General features: G+C 34.1%; 2 protein-coding genes across 2 annotated transcripts; one reads left to right on the top strand and one right to left on the bottom strand.

The window, feature by feature from the left end:
- Nucleotides 1-3,131: 3,131 nt before the first annotated feature.
- HELRODRAFT_176179 (hypothetical protein) lies at nt 3,132-9,517 on the top strand (the record flags this gene model as incomplete). Its single annotated transcript, XM_009023496.1, has 7 exons — nt 3,132-3,454; nt 3,891-4,152; nt 4,241-4,468; nt 4,874-5,105; nt 5,485-5,787; nt 7,761-7,859; nt 9,390-9,517. 7 exons carry the CDS (start codon nt 3,132-3,134, stop codon nt 9,515-9,517), a joined length of 1,575 nt encoding a protein of 524 aa, XP_009021744.1.
- Nucleotides 9,518-11,923: 2,406 nt separating this feature from the next.
- HELRODRAFT_176180 (hypothetical protein) lies at nt 11,924-13,963 on the bottom strand (the record flags this gene model as incomplete). Its single annotated transcript, XM_009023497.1, has 2 exons — nt 11,924-12,360; nt 13,936-13,963. The coding sequence occupies 2 exons, from the start codon at nt 13,961-13,963 to the stop codon at nt 11,924-11,926; spliced, it is 465 nt and encodes a 154-aa protein (XP_009021745.1).

Genomic DNA, 13,963 nt, shown 5'->3' on the forward strand with positions numbered 1-13,963 from the left:
AACATCACTTCCTAAGAAAGATGACATCTTCGTAGCAAGGAAATTTTCATCTTATACAATAAAAGCTATTAAAGAATCATTAATGGTAGAAAACTGGGACTCTGTTTTTAACGAATCTGATATTAACATATGCTATAATAACTTCAATTCTACATTTTTAAATATACTAAATCATCATGTTCCTCCAACAGCAATTAAAAATAAAAAAATTAAAAAAAGTTGGATTACTAAAGATATATTAAATTTATTTAAACACGTTTATAAATTATTTAAAAAGTGTAAAACAAATCCAAGCGACAATAATTTAATAAAATATAAAAAGTTTCGAAATTTTTTAACATCAACTAAAAGATCAGCTCAAAAATATTTTTATGAAAATCACTTTTATTTGGCCAAAAATAATTCTAAATATAAATGGAAAATAATTAAAGACATTTTAAAAACAAATAAGTCGAAAAATCTAATTGAGAAAATTAAAATTGCTGACGAATTTATTACTGACAAACTTGAAATATCTAATGCCTTCAATGATAATTTTATTAATTTGGTTAGTTCTTGTCGAAACACATTCTCTGTTGACTCCTTGAATAAACTAAAAATTTTTACAGATCCCGTTTTATCATCTTTTTTTCTTGAACCTACCAATCGGTCAGAAGTTATTCAAATAATAAATTCGCTTAAGCCCAAAATGTCAACTTCTGATGATGAACTTAACTCATTCATAGTTAAAACTTTCAAAAACGAAATTTTATCTCCACTTACTCATATTTTCTCTCTCAAACTCTCTCAAACAAGGTATTTTTCCATCAAGCTTTAAACTCTCAAAAATTGTTCCTATCATGAAAAAAAATGACCCCTATAACTTAAATAATTACAGACCAATTTCTTTATTATCACCTTTATCCAAAGTATTAGAAAAACTGGTTTACAAACGCTTATTTTCTTTTCTTATGAAAAACAATGTTCTCTCTGAAAACCAGTACGGATTCAGAGCCCACCATTCATGTGAACTAGCCATTCTAGAATTGGTTCAAAATATATTGACCAACATGAGTTCACGTAGGCTTACTCTTGGAATATTCCTCGATCTTACAAAGGCATTTGATCTGATTGATAACGATATTTTGTTACATAAACTCAACCATTATGGGATTCGTGGTATTACAAATCAATGGTTTAAGAGTTATATCTCTGGTAGAAAGCAATATGTTTTTGTGAATGATGTTAAATCTGGAACGCGTGAAGTTTCGTGTGGAGTCCCGCAAGGGTCTGTATTAGGCCCTTTGCTTTTTTTGATTTATATAAATGACATTGCCTACATATCAAAAAAATGAATTGTATTCTTTACGCTGACGATTCAAACATTTTTTATTCTTCTGATGACATTAAACGAGATTTAGATGTCATAAATAATGAACTCAAATTATTCGAGGATTGGTTCTCTATGAACAAACTCATGGTTAATTCATCCAAATCGGCCTATGTTATATTTGGACCAAAGATTTTAACCAATAGTTTCTCGGACCTAGACCTTGTGTTCAGCAATGTGAAATTAAACAGAACCAATCAAGTTGTTTTTTTGGGTTTAATTCTGCAAGATAATTTGTCTTACAGTTATCACATTGAAAATCTTAAATCCAAAATCAATAAATTCATAGGTATACTTTATAAAATCAAAAATAAGATTAATTTCACAATATTAAAAGATTTGTATTATAGCTTTATATACCCTTATATTCATTATTGCGGATCATGTGGGGAAATAGCCCTGTTTATCAGCTAGATCCCCTGTTAAAATGTCAAAAACGTTTTATAAGAATTTTATTCGATTTAAAATTTAATGACCACACCTCTAATTATTTTCAGATTGCAAAACTACTTTCAATAAAACAAATTTATTACACATGCATCTCAATATTTACATTTAAACTTATTAACAACTTAATTCCAAAAAATTTTAATAATTTGTTTATTTATAGTAACGCAATCCAGTTAAAACACACAAGACATACCTCAACATTTTATATTGAAAAAACAGATTGAAACTTATCAATAGTAGCATAAGAGTCGTCGGACCTAAGACGTGGAACAAATTTCATGAATATTTGAAAGAAGCAAAATCCGTTGTAAAATTTAAAAAAGACATCAAATCCTACTTTTTAACATTTAAACCCCCTTAACTTTTTGTGTGGGCTCATGTACGTGTGTGTGTGTGTGTGTATGTATATGTGTGTGTGTGAATAAGTATGTTTTACGTGGGTCTATATATATATTTGTGTTTCAATAATTACAAACGACATTCTGATAAAAATGTTAAAGAGTTGTTTACTTAATAATTATGATTCCATTTTTGGTTTTTTTAGTATTTGTAATATGAATGTGAGTTTACATGCACTAAAATATTTAAAATATGTTCTCATTTTTACAATTGTCACTGGTAATCATTACAAGAAAACCATATTTTCTTTTCGATTTCCAGATCATTTCTTTTCATTGATATCATTTCATTTCTTTGATTTCTTTGTTTTGATTTGATGAAATAAAAATGTCAAATGTCAAATATATATATATATATATATATATATATATGTATGTATGTATATATATATATATATATATATATATATATATATATATATTGGATTCAGACTGTCAGATATGCAATTGTTGATAAAAATCACAGCAGCGCTAGTTAATTTATATTTATGAAAGAATCCACAATGAAAAAAGCAGGTTGGGAAAACTGACAACCACGAGCGATTTTCCCAAAAAATACCAATGATGATTGGTGATTCATCCATAATACATGTATCCTTAAATTTACATCAGAATAACCAAGAAACTAATTTAGATTCTGTGAAAAGTAGATGGTGCCCAGGTGCCAATTATAATCAGAGTTCTCTTCCATACAGTAAGGTGCTAACAGTATTTGAATTAAAAAAGGAATTTTATAGGCTTATATTAAAAACGATAATAGCCAGGATAGAGTGTGGAAGAAGCCATCAGGCGCTAGTGATATGTCAACATCTGGCAGCAACATCATGTTTGGTAACATGAATAATAACAGCCTGTAGCTCAGCAATAAGGAAGACAACTAGAGTGGAAATACTGGTGACACCTTTGGAGTTAATATGGCTGAATATATGTTAGGTACATCACCTCACAGGGAACTTGTTGAACGTGGTCTGTCTAACAGATACTCTAGTGTAAACGACGGAGATCGATCTAAGTTGCTGTTGAACAGTGTTGCTGCTGGGTTTGAAGATACAAATCCAGATTCAACTACAAACTGTGGAATCAATGGCAACATTAGCAATGGATTGAAGAATAAATTATACAGACTCCAATCAGGGCCTCAGTTATTCAACCAGATGCACTCGCCAACAAGCAATGATCTCACTTCAACGATTATCCCCCTGATTAATTCAGGCGGCCAGTCAAAGCAGCCGGGAATGTCGGATCATCTATTCAATCATCCATTCATCAATCCATCTCATAATCTCAGATTCCCAATGTCGCAACAACAACAGCAATTTTAGTAGCAACCTCAAATGTCGTTGCCATATCTTTCAAACATCCACCCACAGAATTTATTGCTATCTAATCAACAGCAACAGCAGAAACTTCTTCGACAACTTCATTAACAACAGCAGCAGCAGCAGAATGAATTAGATGAAAGTGGTGAGTTTGTTAACCAAGTTGCGGCTGTTCAGAGTGGAGAGGAGAATGATCCTTCCTCAACTACTGGCTTTCCTCAGTTTGTTGCTGCAAGCGACTATCAAATTATTCCATCATCTCTTGGCTCTAACTATGTTGACTTTACTCAGCAGCAACAGTTGATGTAGATGAGGCAGCAACAAACTCCAGTGGCCCTTCTGTTACACCGACAGTACTTCTCTTCTGATCAGATGCTGGATGCGACTCACATGCATCTCCCTCCCTGCATGGTTAATTTTCAAGATCAATTTGTTGGCATGCCTATTGCTGGGCCGATGGTTTCTCCCTCTTACTACAATGTGCCTGGTCATTGGCCGGTCTACCCCTTTCAAAACAGCCCTCCTCTTCCTCAGCCTCAAAACAACCAGCCAGCAGGCAAGTATCACGTATGTCTGCCAAGACCTAATCTACGAGACACATCACACCCCAACAGATGTCTTATACTGCCAGTGTTATTTCTTTGCCTTCAGGAAATGGTCAGCATGGTTATCAACTGTTGACTCCTGCATGACTCCTGCATCAGTCGGGACAGTTGCTGATTAGTGGTGGCAGGGGTTTGGAACCTCTCGTTCGACTCGTCTCTCTTGGACTCCTCATGGACAACACAGCTACTCCTGCTTCAAATCAGACAAATAGTTCAGGATTGTTCACGTCAGCCCAACCGAGTTCAACAGTTTTCAAACCCCGTCTACATACCTGGTTCAACTCTATCTCTGGCTTTTCTCAGTTTGTTGCTGCAGGCGACCATCAGGTTATTTCATCATCTCATAGCTTTAACTATGTTGATTTTAATCAGCAGCAACAGTTGATGCAAATGAGGCGGCAACAAACTCCAGTGACTCTTCTGCCACACCAACAATACTTCTCTTCTTATCAGATGCTGGATGTGACTTACATGCATTTCCCAAACCAAAACAAAAAGAATCTTGGCTAGCTTCTTGTACGTTGTGTTGATTATTTAATTTACCGTATTCCGAATATTATATTAATTTAATTTCCTCATTTTTTTATAATTAAATGTAATTTCAGTTTTTTAGCACAATTTGAACTAAATTTAAAGTCATGGCAGAAAGATTTTTTTGCTGACAATCTCGAGACGATGATGACGAAAATTATGGAAAAAACAAATGATAGTTTTCTTAAATGTCTTTAAAAGATTTTTGAAAAATCCCGTGAAAATATAGAAAAAATTATTGTGCTCTCCAACAACAACCTGGACAAGCTGCTGGATAAGTCATACTGTAACTTAACAAAAACTATTGAACAATCTAACGACAATTTACGTAAATCACTTGCTCATTCTGAAAATTTAATGAGCAAGCTCTTTGAAACAACTTTTTTAAAAATTGAGTCATTAAGCAATAGTTTCGAGCTTGCGTTAACAGCATGTCTAAAGTTGTAACAGACTCTATGAGCCAGCTTCATGCTACTTTGTCCACACTGGGCAGTAGCGTTTCCGCATGCCAACAACAAGTAATAAAGCTCAATAAAACTCCAATGCTTGATTCTACGGTCATCACCAGCGACAAAAAATATCTGCATTAATCCCGATCTTTCCAAGAGGCAGACAGAGCAAGCGTTTCTCAAAAAACAAAAAAGACGTCTCAATAAAACAAATAATAACCAACCTGCGAATGATCAGCCCTTTCGTTCAGTTAAGTTGAAATAGGCACCTTCGTTTGGCCCTGGCTAACGTTTGTAGCCTCCAGAAGAAAACAAATGACCTTAGTTTATTTTTGTCAACTTTTGATCCTGAAATATTTTCAGTTATTAAAACGTGGCTCACTCCAAATGATCTTGACAATCTGTTTTTGCCTCTTGGTTTTGGTTTTGTTCGAAAAGATCGTGGAACACGGGGTGGCAGCGTGGCTTTCATCATTAAAGATACTGTTTTCTACATAGTCGTTTCAGTACCATCTATGTGTTTCCATAATGAGATTGTCTCTATTGATGTTCCTACTTCAACCATAAATTGTCGCTTTATCTCCTACTACCGTAGTGGTGGTTTTGACGTTTCGGCGAAACAATATGCTTTCGATAGTGTACGATGTATGAAAAAACTCTGCAGAGGTGCCGTTGTTTGCTTGATGGTAGATTTCAACCTTTTACGCATTAACTGGGATAATTACTCCGCACTTAATAATTCTATTTACAATACATATATTGAACTTTTCAACAAACTTTACATCAGCTTGTTGACAGCCGACTTGAAGAGATAACATTTTGAACTTGGTTCTATCCGATGATCCCGGCTTATTTACAGAATTGAATGTATCCGGTCCGTTTGCCTGAAGCGATCATAACTGCTTCACATTTGAAGTCAGTTATACTGCCCGGAACGTGATGAACACCAGTCAAAACAATGACATATTTTTTAACGACTTCAACAAAGCAGATTTTTTGGGAATGAACGATTACTTTATGAATACAATCTGGGATCACCTTTTCCAGTACTGCTTCGACGTTAATACCTGTTGGGAAATCTTTGAGGAGATAATCAATATGGTTATATCAACTTATGTTCCCCAAGTTTACAAAAAAAGGTTTCGTAAACAGGCAGTTCTTATATCTCTACGTCTTTTCTACAAAGTAAAACTTCATTTTTGAAGAAAATGGAAAGTCTCCTCCTGCTTGTATGATGAAGAGTTGTATATGACAATGTCGAGAAAATGTTCAAACTTAGCCAAGTCCTACAAAAACCAGTGAACAAAATCTACTATCCAAATCAAATATTAGAAGTTTTTATTGATACGTCAACAATAAACTGCTTTCTCGATCACATGTAAGCAGTTTAAGATTAAGCGACAACATCATAACTTACGATCCGTTGGTAATGGCCGGTGCATTCAACGAATATTTTACAATCGACAATAACATTAACTGTTCCCTGCTATCTCGCACTACAAAATTGTTGGAAGATGTTAGTTTCACCCCTCAGATGGAGTATACAACTTTGCGTGGTTTAAAGGGTACCTCCTCGATGGGACCAGATAGTATATCCAATATCTTGCTAAAGATGTGTGCTTCAAGTTTGCAAATTCCACTGTTTCACATTTAAAAATAATTTACTACCTACCAGATGGAAAACGGCAATAGTCACTCCAATACATAAGAAGGGTTCATCCAACTATTCAGGTAACTACAGACCAATTTCGCTTACCAGCTCGTGTTGCCGGGTAATGGAAAAAATCATCAACAAACAAATGCTATCCTATTTGTCGGACAACAAGTTAATTTTCAACTTCCAGCATGGCTTTTTGCTTGCTCGATCCACATGCACTAACCTGCTACAATTTCTCAGTGATTGGATGTCCATTCGCCAACAAAAGGAAGGTTATCATGTTATTTACCTCAATTTCAGGAAAGCGTTTGATTCTGTGTCGCACACCAAACTAGTTGATATATTAAATGCTTATGGAATTACTGGTAATCTTTTTTCCTGGCTGAACATTTTTTTATCTGAACGTTCTCAGCTCGTTCGGATTAAAAAAAATTGTCAGCACCTGTACCGGTTACTAGTGGTGTGCCGCAGGGTAGCGTCCTGGGACCCACCCTATTCCTGATTTTCATAAACGATATAGCTGACTGTACCTCATCCTATTCTGTTAGGATTTTGCTTTTCGCGGATGACATCAAGTTGTTCTGCCGTGCATCTAACTCAATCAATCATCAACAAGTGATCAATGATATAGTTACTTGAAGTGCAAAATGGCAGCCACCCGACAAATGTTCCCATTGCACATTTCTTTAACTAGATCTAATACAGTTCCTCATCAATATTCAATTGGTCATCACGATTTATCACGCATAAACCACTGTAAAGACCTTGGTGTAATTGTCGACAACCAACTTAATTTTAATCGTCATATTAACGATATTGCTCATAGAACTTCCTCTCGTGCACGGTTAATCACCAGATGTTTTACCTCAAAATATAAAGACCTACTTATCAAAACCTTTTGCACATACGTACGTCCTTTGGTTGAATATGCTTCATCTGTGTGGGATACACATTACAAATACCAAATAAACAAAATTGAAAGTGTACAGAGAAGATTTACAAAGTTTATCCCGTCTCTACATCATCTCTTATACCTGTCTCGACTGCATGCAGTTGGAATGCATACTTTGGAACGTCGGAGGTTAATTTCTGATCTATGCCTTCTTTACAAATACTTCATAACCTCGTTCAAATAGACCTAAATAGTAATTTCATTCCATTTCTGTACTTAACAACTCGGGGACATCAAAGTAAATTGCATGATTTCAATCTTAGTGACAACTCAACTAAATATTTCTTCTGCAACCGAATCATTCGATTATGGAATGTCTTGCCAGAAGATGTCGTCTCTTCAACCTCATATGCTGTCTTCAATAATCAACTGCTCTCTGTTGACTTTAACAAAGTTTTAACTATTAAATAACTATCAATACTATCATAACTATCAATTTATCAAACTTTATTAAATTGGTTTTTCTTATGGTATTATTTCGCGAGGATGATGGTCAATATAAATGTTAACTATGATTTTTCAAACTTATTTCTCCGTGTCGACGTACATTTTAATGAAATTCGTTTATTTTTTCTGTCTAGTTAAGTGCTTCTTTATGGCCCTCTGAGCAGTTTTGTCAATAAATAAATATATATATCAATATATATATATATATATATAAGTAATAAATTCCAATGATTTATTAGTGTTTCTCAAATTGTATTCAAATTTTTAAATTTGACTTAGTAAATTTATATCAACAAAATTGAGCCTGTTTAAAATTGAAGCTTTATTTTTATCAACAAACATTTTATCAAAATTATAGCAGATACATCTAGATCTATTTCGACGTTAAACCGTCATCGTCAGTTCATTATTTATAAATTTATTTATTAGTATTATTATAGTTTTAATATTATTAAAAATATATACAAATAAATTTAAAAAAGAATCATGAAATTCTAATAAAATTTTTAACAACGAAAAATTTTTAAATTTTTTAAACGATAGTTGTCAAGGCGGCAAAAACAGCGTCAAAATTGTGAGGCTCGAAATTAATTCAATTTATTATTATTACTATTATTGTTGTTGTTTTTATTATTATCATAATTGCCTTTTTTATTATTATTAATATTATCATATTTATCATTATTATGATTATTATTATTGCGATTATTGCGCTGGTCGTTGAACAAGAGAACCGAATTTTATCCTTACTGTTTTTAAGCAATAATACTGTTTTATCGAGGTTTCAATATTTAACTTTGGTTTTATTAATTTCACAAAATTATTATCATGGCTGTCGTCTAAATTTTAATAAATATTTTATTTTATATCATTTAATAGGTTTATTTGCAAGCTTAAATACAATTAATTTAGTAAGTGCAACAGTTTGCCCTTATTGTTTTAAAAACTTGTAAACACTCCTAATAGACACTCTTGGAGGTGTACTAAAGCAACTTACATAATAATTTCTAATGTAAACAGCTCTGCAAACATTAAAATTTTGCTGAAATTAATAAAATATTGATAATAACTTCACAAATAATTTTAATAATATGTTTATTTGTTGTTGCGGCAAACCTTGCAAGAGCAAAAAAGGATTATTATTGCATCAAAGATCATGCAAAATGTGTAGGTCTCTCAAAACTAAAATTTCGGACGCTTGAAAACCAACAGCACCTCCAGATCCGGAACTGTTCAGTTTTGAGCACGTCCCGACCCAAACGGCTAACTCTAAGCCACTTCAGGGTGTCAAACTACCAACTTCTTCTACGGAATGGACTGAGGCAAATGCATACTTCTAGATAGAAGTTGAATGCCTCAACAACATGAACGTCGACAACTTCGCCATTCGCTTTCAACAAATAATCTATTCATATTTCGCAAAAAACTATGGGTACACAAAAACGCAAACCACACAAAATTTGAGTATAGAATACTCGATTAAGAAGTTGAAAAAAAAAACTAAATTACAAAAAGAATTAAATTACAAAAAACTAAATCAATCAACAAAAACTACAACTCAATTCAACAATAATTTTTGAAAGGCGTGCAAATCGGCATTTTCACCAGTTCAATGTGGTCGACGGCGGCAATTTTTTTTTGCGATGGGTTGGTGTCTGATGGTCGAACAAAAGCCAAAGAGGAGGTCATTTCCAAGTTAACACGTCTTTTACGCAAATGAAACAACAAATTTCAAAAAGATTCATTTTCTCACAATTGAAGTTTGAACTGCAAAGCTACAAATTTTCTCTGACGTGGATCGCCAACAATTTGGATAACCTTTTTGTGGAAGCAGCAAAAAATTGGTTGTCAATACCCATTAGCGGCTGTGTGTCAGAGTGGCTGAGTCTACCATTAAAGAGTGGTGGCCACAACATTGTTCCCCTAAGGAACACGGCGTTGAAAATGAGATTAAAGCTGCGCAATTACTTCAAGACAAGTTCAAATGCTGAGATTTACAGTCTATGGCGTGAAACATCGGTGGACTACAGGATGATCGACAATTTGCTTTCGATCTCAAACTCAACTTCTCAGACACTAAAAAAGTTGGAAGAGGATCGAATAGCGGACGGCTTAAACCAAGTCGTCTTGCTTCAAAGTCAGGGCTCCTTAATCAAGTCTGTAACTGAGGTAATACTACCTTTGCGAATAAAACACTGGTCAAAAAAATTAGATTCAATACCAGACAACCTGTACAAATTCGCGAAAAAATATTTGATTCAGCAACTGCCGACCAACGCAAATCTTTTCAGATGGGGGAAGACCGTTGACCCGCTGTGTCCTATCTGCTTTGCACACATAGGCGCCGACTCCATGGGGCTTGGAGGGGCTCGAGCCCCCCCAATATTTATTCCCTCGGGATAGTGGCGGATTAACGCACAGGCACAACAGGTACCGGCCTGGGGCGGCAAATTCTGTGGGGCGGCAAATTTTTAAAACTAGTTATTTAAAAATGTTCAAGTTGAATAAAAATAATTATTGAAATTGATACTTTACTCAAAAATTATGGTGTTCAAGTTTATATAATTTAAAACTTTAAAAAATCGATTAACAGTTGCCGCTCGTTCTGATCATTTATTTAAAATACATGTATCAGAACATATAGCCGATAATGTCATGCAAAAAAATCGTACTTTTATCACTGGAACAATAATTAATTAATCAGAAGACGAATGACTATAAGTTGCGCTAAATTGTAACAATATGTACGAATACCGTTTTTTTTTCATGGTCGCGTTTTTTACAATAATTGTGTACACAGCTACAAAAATTTTAACGCAGTTAATTATGTTAACTGTTCACTAATAATGACACAACAAACTCAAACATAACGGCAACAATGAAAAGCGTAAAACTAAATAATTTCTAGCGATCAAATAAAAATTACTTGATTAATGCCTATTATTTTACAAAAGTTTTGTTAATGAGTTTGGTGAGCTTGTATTATTATTTATTTGATTACTAAACGTTAATTATTAATCTAAAGTAAAGTAAAGGTACGTAGTATATGTGAGCGATAATATTTTCTATCCATATATGTAATTTTAATTATGTGGATGTGGTTCGATCATTGAATTAGATAGACCCTCTTTAAATTCGCCATCTTGTCTTGTCGTGTTAAGGCCATATTTGTAATTTCATAAAAAGAGCTAAAATGAGCGATGGTAGAAAAAGATTAAGTGGGAGTCAATATGCAAAATTTTCAGTATTTTCCTATATTAACAGCAGAAAGCACTGATGATGATTCATTCGGAATTGAAATATGGTCTTATTTGCAGCATGAATTCGGAAAATAAGTTTATTTTGAATTTTAATAAACTAAACGTTCACCAAAAAACTTTAGTGAGAAAAATTGAAAAAACGAACTACAAACATATTAACGCCAAACATTCGGTAGAATTTATAGAATATTGTAAAATATATATATATATATATATATATATATGTATATATATATATAGAGAGAGAGAGAGAGAGAAAGAGATATGTATATATATATATATATATATATATATATATAAAGACAGAGAGAGGGAGAGAGAAAAAGAGAGAGAAAAAACATATATATATATATATATATATATATATATATATATATATATATATATATATATATATATATATATGTTAAAACCAAATCGTGATGAATGACACCAAACAGTCAAACATCTGATTAAAAAGGTTAACACTTTAATGTATCGTTAGTCTCACACGTCGGCGTTTAAATTAATATTTTCCGACACACAAACACGCAGAAATCGCTGTAACAAACACGAGATGTGGTTTATTGCAAAAAAGAACTCTCTGTTGTCACCTGACCGAACACCAATCATTTTACACAATGTTTTAATAAATTTTGAAGTATTGGGGTCCATGGGTCCAAGGACCTCGATACATATTGGCAAAAAGTCTAACGAAGGCAGGGCGTGTTCATATTTTTTAATCTTTTCGTCCGAAGGTCTGATTGCAGCCAAACCACATTCTTTGCTGGTAAGGTGAACGTAGCGCTCGGCCAAGGTACCAGGAACCGTAACATCCCAAGCCAAACATTTACCAGCTCTCCAAGGAGTAAGAGTACAACCGTCTGGTCGCTTGCCATCTTGCACTGAAATGCCAGATGGTTCCTTCAAAACAGGAATAGAAGCTTTAGAAAAAAGCCGGCAAATGTAATCATTCAAAGCTGAATGACGAAGATGACGGCCTCCACCTAAACGGCAAACCAAACCATGATGACCAAATTCGTCCGCCTCCGCGCCGCAACGACACAGATATTTATTTTATATACTTAGGCGAAGTCTGAAACCAATGGCAAATCTAACAGACTCGTCATCGAGTCTGGTGCCTACGGAAGTGTTGGGCCACGACCTCAACCAACCAAAACTAACATCACTAGTTGCAGCCAATAAGCGGGCGGAGGAAGAAGCACCGAAGCACCGACACCAGAAGACAGAAGTTCATGAAAAGTCTTCTTATATTGCTCATCTAAAATTTGAGCTTGTGAAGGGCTTTCAGGTGTGGTCGGCAGTGGTGGGATGTCACAGCAACAACAAAATCGGCAAAGCAAGGCGGACTGGAGGTCAGGAGTGGCAGCGGCAGAAGATTTATAGACGATTGGTGTCAATTGAACCACACTGAGTAACCCCAGACCACCATACCGCACCGGCAGCTGAGCCTGGGACCAGCCACTGTCAGTCAAATGAACATTGCATATATATATATATTAGATTAATTAGTAAATTATTAAACTACGAATATGGTGACCCGAGAAAGAGATATGTATGTATATATATATATATATATATATATATATAAAGACAGAGAGAGGGAGAGAGAAAAAGAGAGAGAAAAAACATATATATATATATATATATATATATATATATATATATATATATATATATACATATATATATATATGTATGTATTAGATTAATTAGTAAATTATTAAACTACGAATATGGTGACCCGTCAAAATAGCCCACGACAAAACAGCGAAGACACAAAATGGCGTAAAACAGCGCAAAAGTTTCTAAACAAAAAAGAAAATTTCACTATTGCATATACTGCATATTGAAAAAATGAAAGCATACAATTCTTTGTAAAATGTTGCTAGCTCTTTCATTTCTTCTACTACTGCGTCTAGTCTTCACTTCATTTGAAGAGCTTAGTGAAGCTCGCCCAGATTATGTTAAAAAAATGAAAAATGTACGAATACTGAGATGATGATTATATTGGTCGTGAAAAACAAAATCGCCAAGTGAAACCAAGATTTCTAGTGACATTTAGGAATTTTTCCGATCGAGTGCTATTTTGCGCTGTTTTTGTCGGTGAGCCCTACGAATATACTACTCCAACCAAAGAACATCTCTCGTGATGAAAAACGATTGCACTAATAAGCCAGAATTGATAACAGATCAGATGTAATATTGGTGAGTATGTGCATTATAATTCTGAATATATTAGTATGACAGCAATCAAGCTATCGCGAAGACTCATGATGCACGTACAAACTGGCACAGTGCTGTAAAATTTTGTAACGTCGCCAGATCACCAGGGCAGCTTCAGTGTGACAGCTCTCAGAAGCTCTTAGGCATGTGTGATGCCAATGCTATTGATGTTATTCGTTTTAAATAATGGGCCTCTTGTACGACAACGCAAGCTCACAAGTTTTACAGCTGATGCATGCAAAAGGTTGTTTAAACTTGTTAAAGTTACCAACATATGTAGAGGACGCAGAGAGTTGGCAT

The sequence above is a fragment of the Helobdella robusta genome, assembly GCF_000326865.2.
Source record: "Helobdella robusta unplaced genomic scaffold HELROscaffold_36, whole genome shotgun sequence".
NCBI classification, from domain to species: domain Eukaryota; kingdom Metazoa; phylum Annelida; class Clitellata; order Rhynchobdellida; family Glossiphoniidae; genus Helobdella; species Helobdella robusta.